The sequence below is a fragment of the Protopterus annectens genome, chromosome 3.part1 (genome assembly GCF_019279795.1).
Source record: "Protopterus annectens isolate FY-2018-M chromosome 3.part1, PAN1.0, whole genome shotgun sequence".
Classification (NCBI taxonomy): Eukaryota; Metazoa; Chordata; order Ceratodontiformes; family Protopteridae; genus Protopterus; species Protopterus annectens.
Genome location: NC_056732.1, coordinates 388057469 through 388084253, shown reverse-complemented (window position 1 = coordinate 388084253; position 26785 = coordinate 388057469). Strand labels below are relative to the sequence as shown.

At 38.4% G+C, this 26785-nt stretch overlaps 1 protein-coding gene across 5 annotated transcripts in view; it reads right to left on the bottom strand.

Moving 5' to 3' along the window:
* Positions 1-1919: 1919 nt before the first annotated feature.
* The window catches only part of OSBPL3 (oxysterol binding protein like 3), a 2414360-nt gene continuing 2389494 nt past the window's right edge, over positions 1920-26785 (bottom strand). For all 5 annotated transcript variants that reach the window (XM_044066857.1, XM_044066855.1, XM_044066859.1 and 2 more), the window contains one exon: positions 1920-4432. In XM_044066857.1, the coding sequence (XP_043922792.1) occupies positions 4336-4432 (97 nt within the window). In that variant the 3' untranslated portion in view covers positions 1920-4335. The remainder of the gene's footprint in view (positions 4433-26785) is intronic.

Here is a 26785-nt window from a genome sequence, read left to right as displayed (position 1 = left end):
TGAGACAGTTTGTAAAAATCAACGGAGATCTTGCTTTCTCCGTTGCTTTTTACAAACTGTTTTGCTATGTTAAATGGGTTTAACATAGCGAGACAGTTTGTAAAAAGCAACGGAGATCTTGCTTTCTCTGTTGCTTTTGACCACAACTCTGATGTACTGTGTAGGCATATGCAGGCGCAGTACATCAGAACTGCCGCAGAATACCAGACAGTTGCAGAAGGGCAGCAAGGAGGCATTATACAATGCCATTATTTAAGAAAATTAATTATTTTTTTTCTTAAATAATGTCATTGTATAATAGCAATAATCCACTTCTGGGTGTGGGTAATGCTGGATTTACCCACGGTTGGCTTTGTTTGGTCACTCGGGCTTCACCCTCGTGACCAAACCACGCCAACCGTGGGTAAATCCAGCATTACCCACACCCAGGCATGGGTTATTGCTATAATCACATAGTATTTGTAGACAGCTGTAATTATGACATTATGTGTACAGTTTTGATTGGATATTGCCACTCTTTTCTATTCTAATATATCTGAATGACATACATATCTGTATATAAATGTGCATGTACATCACAGCAGTTTCATGTCACATGCATTGTTTAACTTGGGAGTTTTCCTCCCTGGGACTCCACTGAAACCTGGGCTTTGATCAAGTGGACAATTCTCAGTACACAAAACAAATTAAAAAAAAAAAAAAAACACATCCTGTACAGGAAAAAGACAATAGGTGATTTATTGCTCTTGAAAATTTAACTCATTTAGAAATACAAAATATACATTTCAATGCCATGTAAGAGTAACTTCCATCATCTGAGGGGAAAAATAAAGTCTGGTGTGTTCTGGGGGTTGTAGCAGTGCAGTAAACAAACCAGAACCAACACCTTGGGGAAAATATATCAGACAACCAGAAAAAGATACATCAGTGTTAAGAGGTCATACTTACAGAAAGACAGAGTGGAATTACATGGCAGGGAGTCGTCACTAGGAAAAAGCTATCTGTAGTTGAATCCTACATATCACAAATAACTCTCTCTCTCTCTCTCTGGAATAACAGATTTACTTCTTGATGCAGTTTTATGCACAGCCAACATCAAATGAGACAAAGCACCGAGGCAGTAGATGGAATACAGTTATATTATGCACGTTCCAGTGAAAGAAAAACTGATACTTTATTCCTTTCTTTAAAATATTCTGACTCATTTAGCAAAATTGTGTCATACAAAGTAATATTTATAATAAACCATATGTCAATTAAGCACACAGTGCTTCTGTATGTACAATAGTTTCCAAGTATTAGCATTTCATATGAATTTTCCCCCAACATAATTCACAAACCTCCAATAAAATTATTCACGGTATGTAAGAAATCTTGTAAGCTCTGTTTTTTATGCTTAGATTTTCTTAAAAAAAAAAACTCAAGCCTCTGCTTTTAGAAAGGTATACACTGTTTTATAGCCCAACACACTTCATTTTAGAAAGCCTTTCAATAAAATAGAAATGGCCTTGCCAAAGTAAGACAGCTTCCAATGCTATTCATGACAAGGCATCTTCATAAAGCAGGCAGAAAACACAAGAGGTTAAGCATCTGATATACATCTGCCTTTTCCACACAAACCAGGATGACCACAGTATTTCACAGCAGTCTATATGGCAAAGTACTGGACTGCTGGTTTGGTTAGATAACAAGCGGTTTGGAGGTGAAAGCAGACTCAGCAAAACACAATTGTCCAAATTATAAACTGTACCAGGAAACAAAGGTCAAGGGTCCCGCAGAAAGCAGTGTTCAAATGTTTCCTGAAGATTACCTCAGTTGTTGAAAGTATATATTCAGTTACAGCAAACTCCAGATTTAAATATACAGGAAAAGTACTGTGAGAAAAGAGTAATCAGTAATTAAGTAATTCCCCACAGAAATAATAATCTTGTTGGACAGTAATTTATTGAACACACAGTTTCATTTTAAACAAGTTAATTCAAAGTTGTTCAACAGCCATATTTTCATGCAACTTTTTATTTGTATGAGGCACTAGAGACTACAGAAAGTACAGTACAAAAATCTGATTGCATGTCACTGTACAGGCTTAAACATATTTTCATGTAAAGTCATACACTAGCAGTACTGAAGACAAGATGTAACTCACTGAAAATGAAGTGCAAATGCCAAATATTTCAAAGGGTACATGTGAATAAATGAAACAATCATATATGTCAATGTGATGTATAAACAAGTACTCTATTAAGTACAAATAGAAAGAATTACATACTACAAAAACATGTAAAGATGCTTACCCTTTTTAACGTGGATATATTTATTTAAATAACTAAGCTGTAACAGTCTTGGTCATAGAACTTACATCATGATAGTGTTGTACAGACTATTTTATGTACAAGTTGTGTGTGTATAAATACCTTTCAGCATTTTCATAATTTGAAGATACATCAGTATGGATCAGAAAACACACGTATGATAATGCTGGATGAAGCCAAGAATAGTATGAGACTGTGAAAATGCCTCTGACCTCTACATTTTCTACACTTAGCCTCAGAGTATGAAGGAAGACTTGGATATCAAACACTGCACCGTCAGTTGGACAATCAATGCGATTAATATCTACTGTGATTATATCTGTATTCCAGCAGTAATCAGTTTCACAGTAATGTTTCTTATTAAACTGCAAACTGACTGTGTAAACATATTTAAGATTTGCAGTGTTTTTTTTTTGTGATACCATTACAAAATTGGACACTTGTAAGAATGAAAACTGATTGTCAAAAAAAAAAAGAAAGAAGGAAAGAAACACTAACGCACAATTCTTGGCGTGCCAAACCCTTTTCAAGCTCTGGACAGGTATGCTAGATTCATCATGGCATTCTGTTGTAAGATTTGCTACACGTTTAAAATCCCTTCAAACAGAATTCTAGATTAAACATGATTACAGGTTGATGCTTTCATGTATATGAGGCTGGTTAATGTGATAAGCTTTCCCTGCAGATAAAATTACAAGCAGTAGTTTTGCACTATATGGGGTAAATAACTACAGACTTCCATATAAAATGGAAGTGTGTACAGGGATAATGTTATACTGAAGAGTATATGATCAACTTAGTCCAAGGCACTTACTTTTAGGAAGCCTTACCAAACAGATTTGTCAATAACAAACAGCATTTACATATTCTTATATAAGGCCACTGGTCTGATGTTTCTTTAACATAGCAAATGTATTGAATGTTTTCCCTAGGAGAGGTAGAAAAATACTAACAAAGTAAACATTAGTTAACACATATTTAAAAGGTGATAGCACTGTAATACACATATATACTCCATGACAGGACTCAAAGGAACAACCCTGATGTGCAAGTGCAGGCAATACACTTGAGGGTGCCATTTTATTTTAGTGTACCAGCTCAGCAGCAGCACTTACAGAGGCACTAGCCTTTTAAATAACTGTTTGCAAGTTGCATGAAAAACATTCATTTCTTCTGCTTTCTTTTTTCTTAGTTATAATAAGATACTGACAGGTGCAATTAGTCATACTAAGATATCATGTCAGTCCATTTTTTATATAGTGAAGTATTTCACTAAAGTACTTGTGACAAATACATTTCTTTGAAGTGAATGAGCTCTAAGAATCCATTTCCAGATAATACAGCATTTTTGGAATTTCTCCAGAGAACTGCCATGCAAAATTCAGGAAAAGATTATTTGTATATTGACAGCCAATAATATGTTTGCATATATATTTTTTCAGTTACATGTACAAGAAACGGCTGTTAGGTTAACCTTGGAAAATGTATTAGCATAATTGCTTTTCAAAAGAAATGGTTCTTTCTCAACATCATCACAATGATACAATCACTGTTCTTTCACAGTAAGAACCTGTATTATAGCGGCTGCTTCTACCCATTTGAGTTTTGTTCTTCGCTCTTATGGAGGGTAAGTACAGATTACCTTCTTGGAAGCACTTACAATGAATACAAATGTCAAGCAGATAACAGAACGGTGGTGTAAAGGAAAACTTTATAAATGTTTATTTTCCCTGTTGTAAGAACTGCATTTATAAACACGATTCTTTACAAGGCTCGTGAATCCAGAATGCAGGAGTTTGCTCTTTTGCCTTTTTCCTACTCCTGTTTACCGTTACCTTTTAAGTAATGAGGGTTACCAAAAGAGCATGATCATATTTAAAATATTTTTCTTCTTAAAAAATAGAAAGTCTTAAGAAATTTTATATGTAGAATACATACAGATATATAGGTTTTGGTAAAGGATAGCATTTCATAATGAAGCCCAGTTTGAAGGTATTTGTTTTTGAGATCTATCATTCCATTCTCACCAAAGTACTGGATTGTCGAGCAAGGTGAAGCCTGGATCTCTTCTTAGATTCCAGTAAGTTCCATTGCTCAGCCATGAGTCATCTGGAGATTTCCTGTCATATCAAAAAGAAAAACAAAGTGTTTTACCATTCTATCAACCTTATTCACTCAGTGCTAGCATACAATAAGACTGCTAGCTCATAAGCTAGACATCCTAGACACTGCAAGTAGATGTTAGGGCACTGAAACTGAGTGAGAAGATAGAAACACACAAATCTTATTCCCACATAATGACTGGTCTAATGTGCTTTCCAAACTATTCTCAAACTATATGAACAGCTACAACACTTACACCTTCTGCCTCAATGTGTGACCCATTTTGTGTTATAGTTGTTTAACACACCAAGTCATATTTTTCTAATTGTTGGGTAGATGAAAGTAGAATCAGCACTACACAAAACTAATTATTCACATTCAGAGATATGAGCTAAACTGCAGTTCTGGAAAAACTACATTTTATCATTCATCAATCTGTATGTCAAATTGAGCATATTATGTGAAATTCAGTTCAGTTATGCTTCTAATCTCTAATCATCTTTTTCACTTCTCATGATGGTTTGCCTTTGTTTTCCATGTTCTAGATATATCTTAGCCACTATCAACACCAAAGATATCAATGCTTTTACATTTTTTAGTACATGTCATTTCATACCACATCAACAAAAACATATCTATACTGAGGTTACATTATCTTCCAAGTTTAAAAGGTGACATATTATTCAACTCATTTTCATAATGAAACAACTCTATATCCCCAAAATATATGCTCACAAGAACCACTTCCTGAACCATCACAGCTGCAATATATGACTCTTGTCTGCGGGAACATTTTTTTTTCAACTCTCAAAGGAATATTGAAATATTTCCAAGCAAACATTCTGCATTTTTTTCACAATAGCTGCATTATAGTTATCAACTATTCAAATGTTTGCCTCGTATTTTTGGTCCGATCCCCATAACATTTGAGGTTTTCTAGCAAATCACTGAGGACTGAAACCACTAATTAATGCATACATTTAAGTTTCAGACTTTATATACTTCAGAAAATACATGCTAACACAAATTATGTTATTCTAGCAACTTTCAAAGTCAATAAGACCAATATTTAAAATAATTCCCTATTTTTAGACCGCTGTCCACCCATTATTTTAGGCTTTGTCCAGATTTCTTGCACAGAGAGGTTGAGAACTATTGTATATTCAGGATTAAGACAGACTTCCCTTCCCTCCGCTGATTATCTGTAATATTTTTATTTAATTGTTTGTACTTAATAATCATCTCAAATGTAATACTGCCTTATATGTTCTACTTATTGCTATTTTCCGGCCTGTCATTTCTGTTCTAGCCTCAGTTATTAAATCTATTTGTGGTTTAAAAACATTACTCTCCAATCTCTGCATATCTTCCCTGAACTCTAAAATTAGACCTGAATTCAGTAACCCCAAACATTTGTTTATCTTCATCCCATTTGATTACCTCATCTGCTAGCAAAATCTTGGCTTTTTGTTCTTTCTTTTCCAATTGCTCATTACATTTTTGTCTGTGTCTATCTTACTACTATATATAGTATAACCTGCTGGTGTTATCCCATTTTTCCAGTGTCTAATGTCATTTAACATAAAGACATGATTAATAATATTATGTATATAAGGCTGTACATAATGTTCCTTACATTATTTTCCCAGATCTTCTCAAATGCCTGCACAAGATCCTATCATTACCTCTTTGGTTAACATCTCTATCATGTGCTTCTATTTGGGCATGTATATTACATGTCCTAAATGACACATATTAATCTAGTTTGCATGACCGTATAATATGCCTCAAAACCTGGATGTCCTAAACCACCTTGTTCCTTTGACAGTGTGAGTTTTTTCTCATTGCACTCTTTCTCTTTTATCCCACAGAAACTCCTTAATTTCCTTTTATATATTCTTCCATACAAGCCTGACCTACATAATGAACTGGCAGGACCAAAAACATCTTAATCACTTGGATGTTATTGTCAGTATCCATAAATAATTCCACAGTCTTGTAATCTTTTCAGCAATCTCTTCCCACATTTATTTAGCTGCTTGCTTAATATCCCTTTTCAGCCAAACTCCCAAGGATGTCATGACCCCACACAAAAGGGAAAGTTCTGTATCAAGTCATGTGTTGGGACATAACTAAAACATTTGTTTTTGTTTCCTTTCCTTTACTTTATATACAAGGGTGCCCGCAGGCAGGTGCAAGGGGGTGCACTTGCACCCCCCTGGAATCGAATCGGCTGAATTAAATTTAAAAAAAAAGTTTTTTTTTTTTTTTTTTTTGGACTTTCTTCTTTAAGAAGAAAGAAGAACGGTCGCGGGCGTGCTGACATCATCGCGCGCAAATTTTCGAGTTTTGCGAGGCGGGAACTCACATGGATGGACGGTTTTGGGGTTCGCAAGCGGAAAATAGGACCAGGAGCGCCGCGGGAACTGAAACGGACGGACGGATTCGCAATCAGGAGGAAACGAGCGGAAGATGGGACACTTTCAGAGTAAGTGTGTGTGTGTGTGTGTGTGTGTGTGTCGCAGTGTTTCAGTTTGTTGAGCTGAGTGTGTAAATTGCATTATGTCTCTTTCTCTTTCGTCCAGCAGGTGCTGAACACCTACTGTCTTGCCCAACTTGGGGAATCCTTATACTTCTAGCAGCCATAGAATGTTTACGATCCTCTTCTGGGAATTTCTCTCACACAAATCCCACCTTGCCTTATTGTGGAGCGAAGACTTCAGCTGTATTTATCAGTGACAGAAAGCTTGCTCTCAAAAAATGCATCCTGCCCCCTCTTATGTTTAACGCCCAACATTTCAAAACAAAATGCCAGATGCCTAAGTAACCCACTTCCTGTTTGCTGACAATGAATGAGCTGGCTGACTGTCATCAGCTTCTTCTGATCATATAATCAATGAACACCTCAAGACAAATGACATAGTTTCATGCATAAACACCTTTCATACAGGATTGTGTTATCTAATTATATTCCCCACCTGCCTCAAACAAATTAAGAAGCTGTTTCATATGCCGCATATCTAAGTCAGCGATCAGACAGGAAAAAAAATGTATTTAAATACTGAACACTTACTTATTAGTCAGTTTTAACAAATCTCACATAAAGAGAGAAAAGATCAGGCCCTTAGACTTCTTTCAAGTTTGTTATGATGATGAGAATATATATATCAAGCATATAATTTTCTGAGGAGGCTATGCTTTATAATATGGAATGTCATTTGTTAAGCATAAAATAACCATTAGCCACAGTTATTCCACATTATTTTTTTTGCTTTTCCATGCAGGATCTGAATAAAGCTCAACATTGTTACACATTGGAACTTTGGTTTAAATTCATTCAATACATAAACTTTAGATTGTGACCATTAATAAAATCATGCACAAAGGCTATGAATTGTGACCCACCTGTTGCCAACATGTTTATCATGACTTAACTAAGGGACCCTTTCCTCCTTGGTCATGGTATTTCTTAGAATCAAGCAGGCATTACTACCTGATAAATACTTGGCACTAAATGAAAAAAAAAATACCAAGTAATATTACCTGCTGATATCTGAATTTGTTTAGTAATGAAGGAAATAGATTGCATGGTAGACATAGCTACTAAATTTGTTGCTGAATCAAAACTTGCAGTATTAATGTGAAATAATAACAGTCTATGTTTTAATAAGTTAATCTAGGCAAACAATTCAGAAATGAGAAAGAATACACCACAAAGGGTGCTAAGGATTGTGAGCAGAAGAAGAGAGAAAGCAATATCTTTTCTTGCAGTGTTGCTCAGGAAAGGTTTAGTTTTGTAGAGGGAGCCTTTGACATTTTTTTAACTGTGTTTTATGTGGTAGTCAAATTTCAGATTTTTTTTTTATGCTTACACCTAGCAATTTGCAATATGTGACAAGTTCAATATTAGTATTATTTGTAGAGTTAATAGAGAAAGCTTTTTTTGAATATTTAGTTGTTTGGGATTTCTTGGGGCTGAGAAATAACTGTGATTTTGTTAACCGGGTCACTATTAAAAAAGGTAGCCTTGTGTTAGTTTTTGTAGACTTTCAAGGCTGTTGACAGAGCAGATAAGAAGGGAGAACAGTTTATCCACATATTGTACTGTGGAGACAGTTTTGTTTGATTGTGCAGAGGTCAGTGATGAAAATGTTAGAGAATGGGGCCAAAATGGATCCTTGGGGGACACTAAATTATGGAAGAAATAAGGATAAATTATTTTGTCACCTAACTGCTTGTGATCTATTAAAGAGCTAGTTGTGGAACCAGGTCAGAAAATACAAGTCATGCTGTAATAGCAATATACCCTGCCTAAGTGTTGGTTTCAGTGGAATTTACTCTTATCTGACTTAATGTGGATTTTACTACTTCAGAGATTGTGCATATTTTTTTACTGATACTGGTGGACTATAGAAAGTTGAGTAGACTTTTTATGATGGAAATGTTCTGAATTGGGCAGTTTTGTCATTGGTGTATGCCTTTTGTTTCATTGTTTACCGGAAAAATGTTCAAAACAAATTTAAAATGCCCTCTGACAACTGTACTGTATTGTACAAGGAAGGTAATGTAATACAGTCAGGAAGGTGTATCAAAGAGCATGTGTATGTTATGTTCAAGGGGCCTATGATTGTGAAGACAGCCCAGAGTTAATATTTATCTGCCACTGGCAGAATGTATTTTCTTTGAATGTGAGTTTCAATGCTGCTTCAATGCATGTGAGTTTCAAGGGCAGAGAAGTTTTAATGTTAAGTCTATTTTCATTGTGAGACTGCATTGCTTTGTTTAACATATATGTATTAGAGTTTGTGCTGTAAAATGCAACATAAAACTTTCAAATGGAAATCTAAATAATTGCAGAAGTAAAGCAGTATGCACATTAGTGTTTATGGTAAATGGGGCAAAATAACCAAGGAATGGGACATTGGAATGGCTGCAGGGAGAAATCTTTTATGGTGGTTTACCTAATGGGGGGGGGGGTGGGATGTGGATGTCTAGGGTGATTAGCTTGTGGTTGGATCTGACCAATGATGAACTGACCTCTGGTGTGGAACACCGGTTGCCCATGTTGGTAATGACCAGGTCTAGGATATTGCTGCCCCTAGTGGGGGTGTGGATAATTTGATCCAAGGCGTTGGAATTTATGAATTCCAGAAAACGTTGAGCAAAATAAGTTGGTACATGAGTAGTTTTCCCAGTTAATGGTGGGGTAGTTGAAATCGCCCATTATTAGGGTGTTATGTTGTGCCCTAATATTTTCCAGTGTATCAAGAAATGAGGAGTGGGAATGCTGGGGCATGGTGGGGGATCTGTAGCAAGCTACAATTTGGATTGCGGTCTTGCCCAAAGTTACCTGCACTTGGATAATCTCGGATACATTATGCTGAGCAACTTGCCTGGAGGTGTGGATATCCTTAATGAATATGGACACACCTCCACCTTTAGTGTTTCGGTCCAGGTTAGGTGGACAAAGGTTGTGGTATGAATTATAGCCTGGTAATGCAGGGGTGCTCTCTGGAGCCTTGTATATGTTTTAACAATTGAAACTAGAACAGAGTTGTGTCCTAGTTGCCTGTTGCACATTTGTGTTGCATGTTCTGAGAGAACGATACTGTCCATTTTACTTTTTTTTATGGGGCTGTTATCACCCATTAGGGACAGAGTGGCATCTGCATCCATGGTAACTATTGTCTGCCTGGAGGTGGCCTTACCGAAGGTATAACTGCTGTCTGAATTAATTTTGGCCTGTCAGACGTCACCCATTATTTCTGTAGTAGTATGTAGTACTTCTGCTCTGCTCCTGTGTCCACCCCTTGTTAGAGAGCTGTACCACAACAACTATTAACAATTAGTTCCAGCTGGAGTGTTATGATGTACACCTGAACTTTTTGCGGTCTGCTGAAATACAAGCCTGCACCAGATTGAGTTGTGCTACTGTTTTCTATCTGTGCATATTTCAAATGTTTACATGTAGTTATTAGTATTTTTATTTAAAGTATGTATGCACCCTAAGTTTAAAAGTTTTCAGACACTGTGGGATTGGGAGTGTCTAACTTCAATTGTGCTACGATAAATAATTTGGTTTGAAATTTGGAACTCTTTTATTGGACTTTGTCCTGATGTGACAAATTTTAGATTTTATTTTCTTAGAATACCACGCTGTACTCAAGTTTAGAGATGGGTTAGTATTTGTAATAGTAAACTTTCAAAATATGAAATGTGGTGACATTAGATCTGTTTATTTTATTAAACATAGGGTTTTGTTTATTTAGTAGTTGTTGCCTGACGCTGTTGAAGGTGAAGCTCCAGTAGGTGCATTGTAAAACCCATCTTGGCCAAATAAAGGTATTGATTGCTTCACCTCTGTGTTCCAGCTTCTGCCCATATGCAGATGGTTAAATAGGAAATGGCAAATAGAATATTTTGCAGTACTTATCAGGAGAATTATGTTGTGCTGTTTGCATTGTTGTCACATCTTCAAGGAGTGCTGATTTTTGTTGGTGATCTACCTTAATTGATAAGGAAGTCCCAAACAAATATTTTTTTGGAGAGTAGCTAGAATTTCAAATCACAGGACGTCAGACCAAAGAGGGGGAGTTGTTGTTATTAACTGTTTTTAATTACTACTTACTTTGAGGCAGAAATCTGTTTTCTTAGTAGATTAATAGATATTTTAATAAAGTGTTGTATTGGTCGATTCAGGATGGATTAACATTGTCTTCTGCAAGTAGTTTTGATTTAAGCATATTGCAAAGTAACTCCCAAAGAGACAGTGTTCTTGTCACTACAGGATGTTTACTAAGGTGAGAGTATGCAAAGAACTACATATATAACGTTATCATGGAGAACATAACATTTACTACATGTTTAAAAAGACATGGCTTACTAATTTACAGATATGCAGAGAGACATGCACAGTATGTTTAATTGTTATGTTCTTGTGTGTATGCATTTTTATTATATGCTGGAGTCTTTATTGCTGCTTATCGAGAAAAGCTGTTTTCCAGACTCTAAAGGTTAGAAAGAGGTGTTTTATACCCTTCAAGGATTGTGACAAGTTATGAGCAGTTTACAAATCATAAAGCATTATCTTCTTCCCCTGTCATACTGTATTTTTATTTAATTGTTTTATCAGTTAGCATTAAGTAATGTGCATTCAGTTACAGAATAGTATAGTAAATTCACAGAGAGCCATTGTTTGGTTTCTGTTACATGATGTACTTTTCTTTTTTGAATCCACATAAAGGTCAGATTTGTTTTTTTATTTTACATTGGTTTATCGAGGAGGTCTGACTGGACAAAGCTGTCCATTTTCAGCAGAGTCCCAGGGAGAAAAGCTCCAGAACAATTGCTAACATACTATACATAAGATATTATGTGAGCATTGTGGTTTACACAGTTATAAAATATAGCAGATATATGATTGCATAAGATATTTACATAAGCATAATGGTTTAGACATACAATTAAAAGTATAGTAGGTAGTAACATATGATTGTTCATACAGTATGTTTAGTAGAGATAATGTTGAAGATGTACTAAATATAAGACAAGAAAGGAAAAACTAAAAAAACACTAGCCAGATTGTCAAAGCAGGAGAATATAAACAAGTTCATGTGAGGTTCATTGACATTTTAAGGGAAACTGTGAAGACTGTGCATAAAACATATATTCCTATCCATAATTCATACCTCAGTCTCAACCTCTTAGAGCAAAAATCTGGACAAAGCCTAAAATGATGGGGGAACAACTAGGGACAGATTTTAAATATTGTTATTACAAACTTAGAAAGTTGATAGAATAATAGGTTTTGCATTACCATGAAATTTCTGAAGGATGTGAACTCTTCAACTCAAATGTTTATCATTATTTAATGACTTCAGTCCTCAGCTATTTGCCAGAAAAGTACAGATTTTAGGAAGAACACAAAAAATTTGAGGCAAAAATCTGGACATTCTGCGAAAATCTGTTCAGTTGAGAGGTACAATGGTGCTTACTGCAGTATTAAGTTTTCTTTGCATAAACATGTACACAAGCAAAAATCAACTAGTTTTATGTATTTATTTTTTGTTGTCCAGGTTAGCATGATGCATGTGTTAATCATTGGTGTAGCTGAAACACATCAGAAAATGTTTTTTTTTTTTTATCCCATACCTGACACTTTTTTGTTTGTTTTGTTCAGTAACATCATTGATAGAAGATCTGCAAGATATTGACTACAAAGGTAGTAGTAGCCCATTGGATTCTTTAGGTTGTCTTATAACTTCAAAGTCAATGCATCAGACAAGAAGCGATCATTCAGATATAGTAGCAATATGATATAGTTTATTACTGACGGCAATTCATTATCAGAATTCTTCACGTTGTAGGTTTTGCATCATTTTAAGATGCAGATAAAATAAGTTGAACTGAGCAGTGTTAATGGTGGAAAAGTGAGACGTCAGTGAAGAAACTAATGAGTCAAGATAGGGAATATAAATACTTGTTCTGTAATAACTGTCAAAATCCATGCCTACTATGTTTGCTCGGTGTGTCGACTACAAATCCTTGGCAACACTAACTCAATAGTAAATTTAACTGCTATTGATCTTGCCTTACTGAGAATGTCATTCCGAAAGTGTTCTTCAGCATGGTTGCGGTGCTCCTTGAATATTTCACTGAGTCTGTTGATGTGTTGTTGAGCCTCTACTATATCAAGTTGAACAGACTGAAACATCTGAGCAACAGGCTCAAGAACTGATGAGTAATTTGCAATAATGAAGAGAAAATGAAAGCGTGCACGAAGAGCAAGCGCTGAGTAACATATGTGCATTTTGTCTGGTTTCACCAGCAGTGCTCTTCTGAAGAAAGTCAAATATTTTCTCAAAGTTCTGACTAAACACATGAATGGATTTATATTTCTCGGTCCATCATGTCTCACACAGAAGAGGTATATTTGGTACCAATGCTCATCGTTTTGGACTGTCATGGACAAAAGTAATAATCTTTAACACCAACAGCACTACATATTTCAGGAACATCATTGACTACAAGGTTTAGTCTGTGAGATGCGCAGTGGATAAAGGCTGTTTTTGGATACTTTTCACAAATCTTTGCCTGACCACCATTCTGGATGCTTGCCATTATGGAGCAGCCATCATAGCCTGTCTGAGTAAGTTTTCCAGGTCTAGATCACACTTTATGCATTCACTGACAATGACATTTGATACAGACTGTGCATCTCTCACAACAACGGGAACAAAAACCGCAAACTCTTCTCAAATACAATCATCATCAACAAACCAAATGCCCAATGACAACTGCTCAATGTCTAAGATATATCTGCAGTTTCATCTGCCAATACACTAAATCCAACTGCCCTGTTTGCTGCACAAACAATCTTCTTTTAAATGCGTGTTCGTATTCTGCCAACAGCTCATTTTGCACCCTATGGGATGTGTACCAAGCATTTCCTGCAGCTGTTTCACTGTGCTGTTCCAGTATTGTCCCACCAGCTTCAATATGAAAATCTAACAAGTAACACAAATTTCCACCAGATCTTTCTTTTCCACAGAGAGGAATGTCATGGGTTGCACAGTAAATACTGGTAGATACAATTGGTTCCAATTTATTTTGGTTCTTTGCAATTTGTTTTGCTACTGCTGCATCTAGCTGCGGAATAACAGCTGTTTCTGGCTTCTGTCATGTTCGTGTATAAGAAAAATTGGAAGCATCTTCAGTAGATCCTTTGTGCCATGATGATTGCATGTGATTTCTTGCAAGACTCATTGAAGGCATTATGTTTTGTGCACACACTAGTGATGAAGCTGCCTTGCAACCCACGGTAAAGTGACTGAGGAAATAATACACAAGTTAAGCAGAGTGGCCGGGCCTTTCAAGAGAGGAGAAAATGCAAGCCACGGTGAGTACTGAGACAACCAACTATATCTGAATATAGTTGTTAATAAATAATGACATGCATTTCAGTTTCAGACTTCATATTATTCAGAAAATTCAATTCTAACATAAATCCTTTTATTCTAGCAACTGTCTAATGTGTCCCTAGTTTTGGGCCTTTATCCCCAACATTATAACAGTCTTTGTCCAGATTTCTTGTGTTAACAGATTGAGAGGTATGATGTGTATGTGTGTCTGTATGTATGCATGTATGTATAAGGAGGAGAAAGCATACCCCTCAGCTGTCCAGGTTTTTGGAGAATGTCCAGATTTTGCCCCATATTACTCCTAAAAAGCATTGAAGTTGCTAAATAATGACAGACATTTGAGTTTTAGATGTCATATCCTTTAGAAAAATGCATACCAACATAAATCCTGTTATTCTAGCAATGTTCTAAGTTCATGAGAGCAATATTTATAATCTGCTCCTATTTACTTTAGGCTTTGTCCAGATTTCTTGCACTTAGAGGTTGAGGTGTGTGTTAAAGAGAGTGAAATGTCCTAGAGTTAGCAGGTGGAATTTATTTTCAAGTGCATTTTCAAGGAATTGTGAGCTTCAGGGAAGAGAGTTTTACTGCTGTTCATGCTAAGCCTACTTAAAATGTGCAACTGTTTTGTTTAGCAAATAGTATCACTGTTGTGGTATGGAATTTTGCAAGCAGCACAGCAGGTAGCATACTTGCATCTTGATACAGAGGGCTGTAGGTTCTACTCCCACAACATGTAGATTTGTATTTTAAGGTGTATGTCCTCCTTTGGATGAGATGCCTAATAACTATTAACTTGTTTTTCAGCTTGCCACCCATTCCCTATTGCAATATACCAGCTTACCATTTTTAATATAACGTAAGCAATTTATTTTTCAAGGGCAGCAGGCAGTGAATTTGTAGATGAAACACTGAAATATAAAGTTGCTTTCTAGCAACAACCTCTTCACTGGTTTCAGATCTCTTTAATGTGGAATTATTCAGATGAGTTACTTCTGCAAAGATTCTGCATATTGATTGATATTGGTGGATTGTATGACAGAAGTTTGAGTAGAGTGGCCCTTTATGGTTGAAATGTTCTGAATTGGGCAGGTTGTCATTATTGGTTCATATGATTTGTTTCATTGCTTAAAGGAAAAATGTTCAGAACTATAAATTTAAAACACACTCTAACAAGTGGTGCTGTATTATACAAGGGATACAAGTCAATTATTATATAGTATAATTAATACAGTCAGGAAGGTGAATCAAATAACTTTTGCATGGTTATAGAAATGTGTGCAAAGAGTCTATGATTTGAAAACGGACCAAAGGTAAACTTACCCTGCCACTGGTCAGATGCATTTTCTTTGAATGCGGGTTTCAATGTTGTTTTGGTGAGTGTGGGTTTGAAAGGTAGAGAAGTTTTAATGCTAAGTCTCTCTTCATTGTAAGACTATTGCTTTGTTTAGGTTTAGTAAATGTCTATCAGTGTTTGTGCTATAAAATTTGAAATAAAAGTTGTAAATGAAATCCAAATATCTATAATCATTGTAGAAGTAAAGCATAAAACAGTATGCACACTGAGAGATTTGAACAGTGTCTATGACAAAGGAGGAAAAATAGCCAAGTATTGGGACACTGGAATGGCTGCGTGGGCAGGGGTGGGGGTGGGGCTAAGTGGGGGTGGGGGTGGGGTGGAGTGGGCAGAGCAGCAGAGGGGGTGGGGCAGTGTGGGTGGGGCTTGGGTTTGCACCCCCCTGCAAAAAATCCTGCGGGCTCCCTTGTTTATATATCCTGCTGCAGTAAAATATTTCAGTATATCAAATATAATGTTTATAGCATGTTCTAGATTAGTAACACATAACATTATGCTGTCTGAAAAACTGGCATTTTCTCATTAATATTTCTCTATTTATACCCAGTTATGTTTGACTGTCTTATGTCTCAGGATAATGGTTCTAAATTCAAAACAAAGAGTAATGGTAAAAGTGGACACACTGTTTAATTCCACTTATAAGGCTAAACACTGTAGACAGTTCACACCCACACTTCATCCCAGCTTGACCTTCTCTGTAGAAATTAAATATTAATGCTGTCCATGTATGTGGAAACCCAAATGCCTAAAAAGATATCTTTATTATTTCCCAACTTACCCTCTTAAACACTATATGACATCTACAAGTATTAATATTTTATTATTGTCCAATGCATCCTTCTGAATCACAAGAGACTAACATTGTCATTCTTTTTACCAAAATTGTCATAAACACTTTGTAGTCATGATTCAGAATTGAAATGGCTCTGTATGACCCTGGGTCAAGATGATCTTTCTCCTCCTTTGGTACAACTACCACTACTGCTTCTTTGAAAGTCAAGGGCACATCGCCACCCATAAACATATTGTTAAAAAGTACTAGTACTTACTGATTTCAATCAGGTTAAATATCTTCCAGTGTACATCTTTACATTTTAATTATATCAAACACCGTTGCCTATGCATATATTTCCTTGGATTTAAACAATTTTCTCCAGTGTTTCTACTGCATTATTTTTGTAAATTGTACTATTTAACCTGCTTTCACTCGGCATACTTGTTTCATTACCTTTGTTTTCATCCCTAGACCTAGTTTATACATTAACAAAACTAACCGTATAAATATATATTAGTTTCCTTATTACTTTCATTCATTTACTTTTTTCCCCACTTCCCTCACTGTAACAGAACCTTTACTAAAAGTAACATAACACAATTTGTAGTTTGAAAACAAATGGAACTTTCATCAGATAGCAATCAGTATACCCCCTTCAGTTTCTTATAAACTTTCATTTTTAAGAAAAAAATTGAGATATACTTTAGAGGAATATCAGCAGGTTTCTAATCAAAATGGCTTATTATGTGTAAGATATGGATGCCAAGAAATTCACCTTGAGAGTGAAGCTTGTTAGATGAATCTTAGTATCCATGTCAAGAACATATAATAGAGAGTCATGACTGAAGACCCAAACATAATTCTTTGTTGTGCATGGAGCTGCATCTGCTCCATGTACTACTAGTTAAAGAAAAAAAAAAGCGTAAAGTGTAAAGCACATAGCAAGCACCGTCAGAAAGGCACAAAGTCACAAAAAGATTACAAGCACAGACAACAGACAGAAAGAAGCTAATTTTTTATTCTGCCGCTGTCATTGGCTGGTCAGTACTGGCAGATTTAATTGCCTAGTTTGACCTGGTTTCATGCTAACTATATCAGTGCTTAACTGATTTGTCTTTTTTCAGATGTCAGTATATAATCACTGCTCTCCATGCACTACACTTGTATTATTACACTTCTATTAATCAAATAATTATATTCTCTCTGGTAATTACTGAAGTTTTAACATATCATTTAGAATGCAACTCAACATTTCTCCTTTTTAAGTACTGTCCTCTCTCAGTGTTCCCAGTGCATCGTTTTGAAAACTGTTTCATCTCCTTCATTTTATCCATTTTCCTTTGGACCACAAAAAAGACCTTTGCAGGAAATCTCTCCCCTGAAGTGTCCATAGTTTGTTTTTCTACATTTGTTGACTGGTTGCTTGTTCCCTCGCTATCTTCTCTTGCATCCAGTTGTTTTTTGCCAGTTCATTTTGTGCCTTTTGAGGACCTCAATAGGTTTTAAATTCAAGTGGAGGGAAGACTCAGAGTAATACAGGATACAATAACCTGAAGTGAAGTTTCATTTCTCTGCACAGTCTTAAAGAAGGAAGAAAATTTTCTGCTAGCTCACGTTTGTAATGAAAAGTCATTATCTACAAAGATCCTTGTGACTGCAACATTTAAAATTGTTCCCTTGCTCCACAAAATATAAATAATTTCCTCCTGTATCTGGTATGCATGCAGCCATTGCAGTGTTCTCAATTTCAAATTATGAATATTTACTGTGTGCTCTTTTTTTTTTTTTTTTGCTGTTTCTGCTTTAATATCAACAACGGAAAGTCCATCTGCTGAGGCCTTTTCTCATAAAAGGCTTTAAAATCCCTCCCATCAATTTGTTCTGGTATTGTTGTAAACCTCAAGTTGTCCTTGTGAGACCTTTCCTTGAGTTCAGTCAGCTTCAGCACCATTTGTTTATATATTAATTGCTGTTCCATTTTTCTTTCATATAATTTTTAGTAGTCTGCATACCTGTTATTTCCTCAGAATGCCTGGTTAAAAAAAGAAGTTATGTACTCACCATAATGCTCCATGTTTGTTGTTCTTGATCTCGCCTTCCTTCTTGCGGGTTGGGTTTGGAGCCGATCCTTGGCTCAGACTCGGCCACATTTTAAAGCTCAAGAGCTTCCACTGGCTCGAGGCTACACCCTATCCCAACATGCCTGGTGAGAGTTACCCAGATCTCATTTGTGATAACTCATAACACTAGACTATAATATGTAGTTACAGATAGACATTTATATAAACTATATACATATATATATATATATATATATATATATATATATATATATATATATATATATATATATATATCTCACACCAAGACAGTAGTAGAAGGACTTTTAGTCTATCCAACTCATAAAGCAGGAAGGGAATCACAGTCTTTGTAGCCAAAAGATGGATAATTCCTCTCAATCATCCAGGAGGGGGAAGGAGGGTGGGATGCAAGTAGGAAGGCGAGATGAAGGACAACAAACATGGAACGTTATGGTGAGTATATAACTTCTTTATATTATGTTGTCCCTATCTCACCTTCCTTCTTCCTGGTTGGGACCGTGTCCCCAGCACCTTCGTCTTGGGTGCCTCAATGGAATAGACTCTTCAGGACAGTGGAACCAAAGGATGCCCTGTTCCGGGAGGCCACATCTACTTTGTAATGAGTGATGAAGGTATGGGGATTAACCCACGCAGTTGCCGCACAAATTGAGTCTAAAGGCAGTCTGGCCTGAAAGGCAGCAGAGATAAACAAGGCCCTAGTTGAGTGTCCTCAAATTTTTCCTGGAAGCTGTTTGCTCTGTGAATTATAGAAGTAATTGATGGTGTCTGAAAACCATTTTGATACAGTTACTTTTGAGACTGAAGTTCCCTTTCTGTTTTCTGCAATTCAAACAACTGGTCATATTTTCTGAATTCCTGTGTCCTGTGCAAGTAAAAACGTAACTGTCTATGAACATCCAGTTGGTGGAGTTTATATTCTGCCTTGTTGCCATGATTCGGGAATAATGCAGGTAGTTCTATTGATTGATTCAGATTGAACTCTGAGCAAACTTTTGGTAGGAAGTAGGGGTTGGTTCTGAGAGAAACCCTATCTTTGTGAAAAATTAAATAAGGGGGATGAATGGATAGAGCTTGTAATTCTGATACCCTCCTAGCTGAGGTAATGGCAGTCAAGAAAATAGTTTTCCAAGTCATGAATTTCAGAGAACAAGTATTAGCCTGTTCGAATGGAGGAAGAATCAAGGCAGCCAGGACTAAATTCAGATCCCAAGGAGGGGGTGGTTCTCTTATTGGGGGTCTCAAGAGGATAGTACCTTTTAGAAAAGCTTTGCATAACCTCTGGGACATAATGTTGGAACCCATTTCTCCCACATGAAAACTGAAAATAGTAGCCAGCTGAACTCGGATAGTTGCTGCCGCTGCTCCTTGGTTAAAGGTTTCCACAAGAAATTTGAGGATCTTTGAAATAGGTGCAGTAAAAGGATCAATACTATTTTTGGCTTCCCAACAAGAGAACCACTTCCATTTGCTAGTATAAAGTTTTCTTGTTGAGGATTTGTGAGAGGAAATTAAAATATGTTGTACTGCAGGGGAGATGTCAAGAAGCCTGGCTAAGACGGGAAGTGGAGGAACCAAGTTGTCAGCTTGAGGGTCTGTAAGGAAAGATGGAGCATGCCCGACTGATAGACCAGAAGATCTGGAACTGGGTCCAGGATCCAAGGCTCCTCCTGAAGATGAAGCCATAGAAATGGGAACCACATTTGATGATGCCAGTAAGGGGCAAGAAGTATTAGTTTGCAACTCAACAATTTTGCTTTCTGAACAACCTTGGGTATTAGAGAGAATGGGAGAAAAGCATACAGAAGTCCCGGGGGCCAACTGTGAACAAGTGCATCCCTGGGTGACTGTCCTGGTGGGGGGACTATGGTGAAATAGCTGCTGCATTTGGTATTGATGGAGATGGCAAAAAGGTCACAGCAAGGCTGGCCCCACTTGCGAAAAATCTGTTTCACAATGTCCTGCTTCAGGGACCACTCATGGGGCATAAGGATAGCTCTGCTTAGCTTGTCTATCACGCTGGTGTTCCCCAGAATGTGAGTCGCAATCAGAAAGCATTGTGAAGACATTGCCCACTGCCGTACTCTTAGAGCCTCTCGACACAAGGGTTAGGATCTGGTTCCGCCTTGCTTGTTGATGTACCACACTGCTGATATGTTGTCCGTCTGAACTGCAATTGTCCCCGTGAGTAGAGAGCTCTGTAGTGCTTGCAACGTCAGGAGCGCCGCTCTCATCTCTAGGATGTTGATGTGCAAGTGGTACTCGTGTTGTTGCCAAGTCCCATGAACAGTCTGTCCCAGATAATTCCCCTCCACCCTATCTGGGAAGCATCTGTGGTCACTGTGGCCACTGGTAGGGGGAGGATGAACGGTCTGCCTATCGTCAGCTGCGTAGACTGAAACCACCATTTTAGGTTCTTCTTGCAGGTCTCTGTGATGAGAATTTCTTGTGACATGGGTAGATCTTGCATGGACCATTGAGCAAATAGGAGCCACTGTAATATCCTCATGTGGAAGCATGCCAAGGGAACTAATGTTATTGCCACCATTGAGCCCAGGACTTTGAGAACAAGTCTTGCTTGAAACCTTTTCCTCTCGATTAAGATTGTAACTTGGTGTTGAATGGTCGATGCCCTCTCCTGAGGCAATTTTGCTATCATATCTTTGGTATCTAAATCTGCCTCTATAAGTGTAATAGATTGACAGGGCAACAAAGCAGACTTTTTGAAGTTTATAGTGATGCCTAGCTGACAGCAGAGGTGGATTGTGGTGTCCCTTACCTCAGTTAGTTGATGCTCGATGGTGGCGGTAAAGAGCCAGTCATCTAAATATGGAAACACCCGGAATCCTAGATGCCTCCATTGAGCCGTGACTACTGCCATGCATTTGGTGAACACCCTGGGGGCTGTGGTGAGGCCAAAGGGCAAAGCTCTGAACTGGTAGTGACTGGCTCCCAGCCAGAAACATAGAAATCTTCTGGATCGCCTGTCCATCTTGATATGGTAGAATGCATCCTGGAGATTGGTGGAGAACATCCAATTGTCCTTTCCCAGAAATGGAAGTATGGACTGCAGTGTCACCATCTGGAACTTTGTCTTCTGGACAGACTTGTTGAGTCTGCTGAGATCTGGAATGAGCCTCCAGTCCCCTGTTTTCTTTGGTACTAAAAAGAACCTTGAGTAAGTTCCGGATCCGATTTGGTTTGCGGGGACTTCTTGAATGACTCGTTTTTCTAGTAACTTTTGAATTTTTGGGGTTGCTTGTTCCCTTAGATTGGCTGGCACATCTGGGATGTATTTCTGTTTTTTGGGGAGAGGTGGCATGGAGAAAGGAATACTGTATTCCCTGGATAATATCGACTGTACCCATGTGTCTTTTGTGATACTTTGCCAGGCTTCTGGGTACAGTGACAATCTGCCCCTGACTGCCTCCAGAGGTGGACATGCGGGCCTCCTTTCAGGAGTGCTGGAAGGGCCTACCAGAGAACATATCTCTGTCGCCTTGACTCTGCGGACCCCCTATGCTGCGAGGGTGGCATCTCCCATTATTATTCCCCCATCTTCCCCTGGGGGAAAAGTCACCACGTGCATCAGGCAAAGCTCCCTGGGATTTCCGGAACCACAGTTTTCCACCTTTCTGACCTTTGGGATAAGGTCTAGCAGGCGTGGAAAAAGGTACTCCCACGGTAGGGAGAGTCTTGTTATCCTGCTCGCACCCAGTGAGTGTGTCTTTTACCTTGGGCCCGAACAACAATGAACCATCAAAAGGGGCGTTGGTAAAGGAGGACTTGAAGGGCTCTGCAAACTGACAAAGGCCCATCCAGGAATGTCTCTGTAGGGCGACTCCTGTGCCTGCTGCCCTGCTTGCTCCATTGGCTGCATAGGAAATAAGCCACATGGAGGAGTTAATTACAACTGATAAGGTCGCAAGCTGAGAAGCAGTTTTGTCTGCAGCTCCAGCAGCTGTAGGATCCTGTAGGGTATCTCCTAGCTCTTTCAGAAGATCCCTCTGGAGACGGGTGAAATGGGATAAATAATTCAGTGACCTAAGGGTAAAGGCCACTGAAGAAAAGACATGCTTCCCGTATCTGTCCATCATATGGGACTCCTTGCATGGTGGATGGACAGAAGAAGAGGTTTCTGCTAATTCCTTCTTTGTGGCTGCCACAACCACCATAGCATCAACTGGCATGCCTTTAGGAAAGGTTTGTCATCCAGTGCGGAGATAAACTTATTGGGCCTCCATGAAACTGGCTCCATTGATTCTGGGGAGCTCCATGCCTTTTGACTCACTACCCCAGCATTGGGTTGAAAGGCAGAGACACCCAAGAGGTGGAGGGTCAGGAAACAAATGCGCCAGGTACATGGAGTCATCTTCAGAAGAGGAAAGGGATTTTCAGCCACCCCTTTGCTTAAGGATTTCCAGGATATCTGAAAAAGAAACATTCTCAGAGGGTGACTGTGGGGACTCTTCTGAGTCCTCCAAGGCTGTGTCCAATGTCAGGGACTCAGGGGAGTCCAAATGCTTCCTCCTGCAAGTCCTCGTCCAAGGGACCTCCTCTGAGGGTTGCTCTGGAGAGGTTTTGGAAGAGGTGGGTGTCGCTCAAAGAAGCATCCTGGGGCATTGGTTCCCTACGCCTGGGGAGGAGGGGTGGTTCAGAGGTGGACACTGGCCCGGAAGGGGAAGGAGCAACTGGAGCCGGGGGTGGAGCTGACTGAGAGGACAGCACACTCCTCATCACCTTGAAGGCACCACACTTCCGGCCAGATAGGGTCTCTGGCTCCAAAGAGCCAGGAGATCTCTTCTGAACTGAGAATGAATGCTCCGAGGCCGATGTAGGTGCCTAACTCACCTGCGCCGAAACTCCAGGTGGGAGAGTAGGATCCGACAAGGGTCCGATCTCGCTCTCCCCCTCTAGAACCGATGAGGGAGCGTTGTCCCCAGATCCCTTGAGAGAAGGTAGTATCGAAGGGATCAGAGATGATGTCAGATCCAAGAGACCCATGGTTTTCGGATCTGACAGTTCCACTACAATAACCTCCATGCAATCTGGCTCTGAGCTCGGGTGAGTTGGAGGAGGAATCAATGACAGGGTAGGTTGGGCAGTTCGCTCCACATCTATACGGGCTGAGCTCAATAAATTTTTGCCAAGGCCAATGTCCTGAGAAGCCTCTTCCCTGCCATCTCCACATAATCATCTGAAAGGCTCCTGGATGATCGAGAGGAATGGGTGGACGATCGGTGACTGCCCGCCACAGACTGGAGAAATGGGGACTGTGGCATGGAACACACTGGTTCCAAGCAGGGAGACCTAGACCTTTTATGGCTCCTAGATGGTTCCGAAGGTACTGATGAAATTGAAGGAGATAAAGCCAGACAGCTATTGGCTCCGATGAACTAGATGGTCTGTCTTTACCCTTAGATGGTTCCAAGACCGGGGCCGTCGAAGATGGCAATTTGGGGGTTTTGTCTGATTTTCCTGCCTGAGTCCCTTCCTTAGATGCCTCGAACAGCCCTTTCAACAATCCCCTCAAAATTAGCTTGTTCTTGCACTCCTGCAGGACTCTAGAGCTAAAACCAATGATAAATGGAACAAGAGTCCTGCAGATGAACAGCTCCCAAACAGTACATGCAGCTGGTATGACCATCAGTTAGAGACATCTTTTGGGTACAGGAATCACATTTCTTGAATCCAGAAGGCTTGGATTCTTTAGCAACTTCTTTAGATATATTTAGCACACAATGCAACAGCAATCACAACACAATAGTATAATAGAAAAAATAGAGACACACCAGTCAAAAAACAGACAGCAAAAAGTTTTTTTTTTTTTTTAAGGGAAAAGAAATGGAAGGAGGATAGTCTTTAAGTGAAACAACTCCGACTGAGGAGATGCCTCTGACTTAAACGGCTAACTCCTAGTAAAGAAGGGAATAAGGTATAGCCCTCTAACTAAAATGGGCTAAAAGGGTAGGATGAATCCTCTAACTTAAACACATTCATAAGTTAGAAAGGAGGGCGATGACAGGCCTGAAAGAAAAGGAAAACGACAGCCTCAACAACAAACTGCAACTAAACAGGCAATAGACAGAAGGATAGACACACAACAGATTCTACTAACCAATGGAAAAAACTGTGCTACCAAAAAGTAATATTTTACGAGAAAATATAACAGAAAACAATTCAACTTAGCCTGAGCCAGTCATCAGCAATCTCAAAGCTTCAAGCTGCAAACGGGATCTGGGTAACTCTCGCTAGGCATGTTGGGATAGGGTCTAGCCTTGAGCCTGTGGAAGCTCTTGAGCTTTAGAATGTGGCCGAGTTGGAGCCAAGGATTGGCTCCGAACCCAACCAGCAAGAAGGAAAGCGAGATAGGGACAACATAACATCATTTACTTCCTGCAGCCTTCTGTTATTTGTCTCTATATATTCTAACAGGGAACTACTCATATAGAAAATCTCAGACTGCATTTGGTCAATCTTTCTCTCTAGGACGACTGAAGAAGTAATTTCAATTGCAGTTATCACTTGGCCCCGCCCCCTTCCATTACATCACACTGCTTTCACTCTCCTTTTGAGTTTTCATTGCTGTTCTCCCTTTTAACTCACTTTTTCTGTTCCTTGCTGACCTTTTAGATGTTACAAATACTTCAGCTGTCAATTTCTGTTAAAAATTACAGTAGTTTGTATACTTTTGCTGTCTGTAACTGTTCTCGTCCCAGATCACTATTTTTAGCTGTGTATACTACTGCTACCATCTTGGAACCTCCCTACTGCACTTTTCTTGATCCTTTCTCAGTTTTTTTCAAATCTCTTACTTTCTCTTCACTATTCTCCTCTTGTTCCTTTGTAGTCCATCTCCTATGTACCTGCCTACACCTTCTTAATCCATTTTTTCTGCTCACTTCACATTCCCTTTCATACCCTTTCACTTCTACATCACACCTATCCTTTTGGGTTGTCACTACTTCTCCAGCTTCTCCTTTTTTTGTTACTATCTTCCTTCCTAACTTTCTTTTATACTCCTAATTCTGCATGTTTCAGTCTTTCTTGCTTTCAGCTTCCTCACCCATCTTTCTGATTGAGCATCTATCATTCTTTTATACTGTACAATACTATGGGATATAAAAACTGTCTTGAATCTAATTTTGTTTCTCGCATGTGCATTTTACGTGTACTTATATTAGTTCCAGTAAACAGGTGAATAACATTACGACAGAGACCCAAGGAATAACAGAAAAACAGCTTCATGCGTGTCACAAAGTAAATGTAACCTAGATAATATATACAAAAAGAAAATTACTGTAATATTAAATAATTAAATAATACAGGATTCTAGTGGTCTAAAATGCATAAACTAAATGAATGTACAGTAACAGGAAGTTATAGTAGCATGTCACACTGGAAGGATTGCACTATCGAAAAATAAGTATGCACATTGCTGACTAACAGAAATTGGCAAAATAAGTTTTTCTTTCACCCACATCTCTAAATATACCAGCTGCAGGACTATGCAACCTGGAGGGTGAAGACAGTTTTACACTCCCTTGTTTCAAAAAAATTCAACATTTTTATGAAAAAATGTAAAGTGATTAGACATGACTGACTACTCCCATTTCCTGTTTACTCAGTGCAAGCCTACTCCCATTTCCTGTTTACTCAGTGCAAGCCTCCTCCCATTTCCTGTTTACTTGCTACAAGCTTACTTGAGTGTCCTCAGAAAGAGTTCTAATTTCCATATTGATAAGTCTACAAGACTGTAGCACATAAGACACTGTTTATTTTATTATTTATTTATTTTACATTTGTTGACCGGGATAGTCCGACTGCATGCATGTCCATTTTCAGTGGAGGCTCAAGGAGAAAAACTCCAAGGTAAACAGATACATGACATATTACAAACAGAATATTTACAGTGATTACATAACTAATCAAGATAAACAAGTTCCACAGGTTAGAATTAGTCCTGAGTGAAAGTCAGGATTAAATTACACAGTAAGCTGATTAACAGATCTTACACAGTCTAGAAGAGAGTTAGCCAGGCTTGATACAATGGCATAGCCAGTTTAGTGCCAGATATTGTTTGACTCTAGTTTTAAATTGACCTAGGGAGGAAAGTAGAGTAATATTAGCTGGAAGTGAGTTCCAGGATCCACCTACAGAGTTTGCAAAGAGAGAGTCACTGGCTGTCTTGTTAATTTTGCTCATCTGAATTAGTAGTC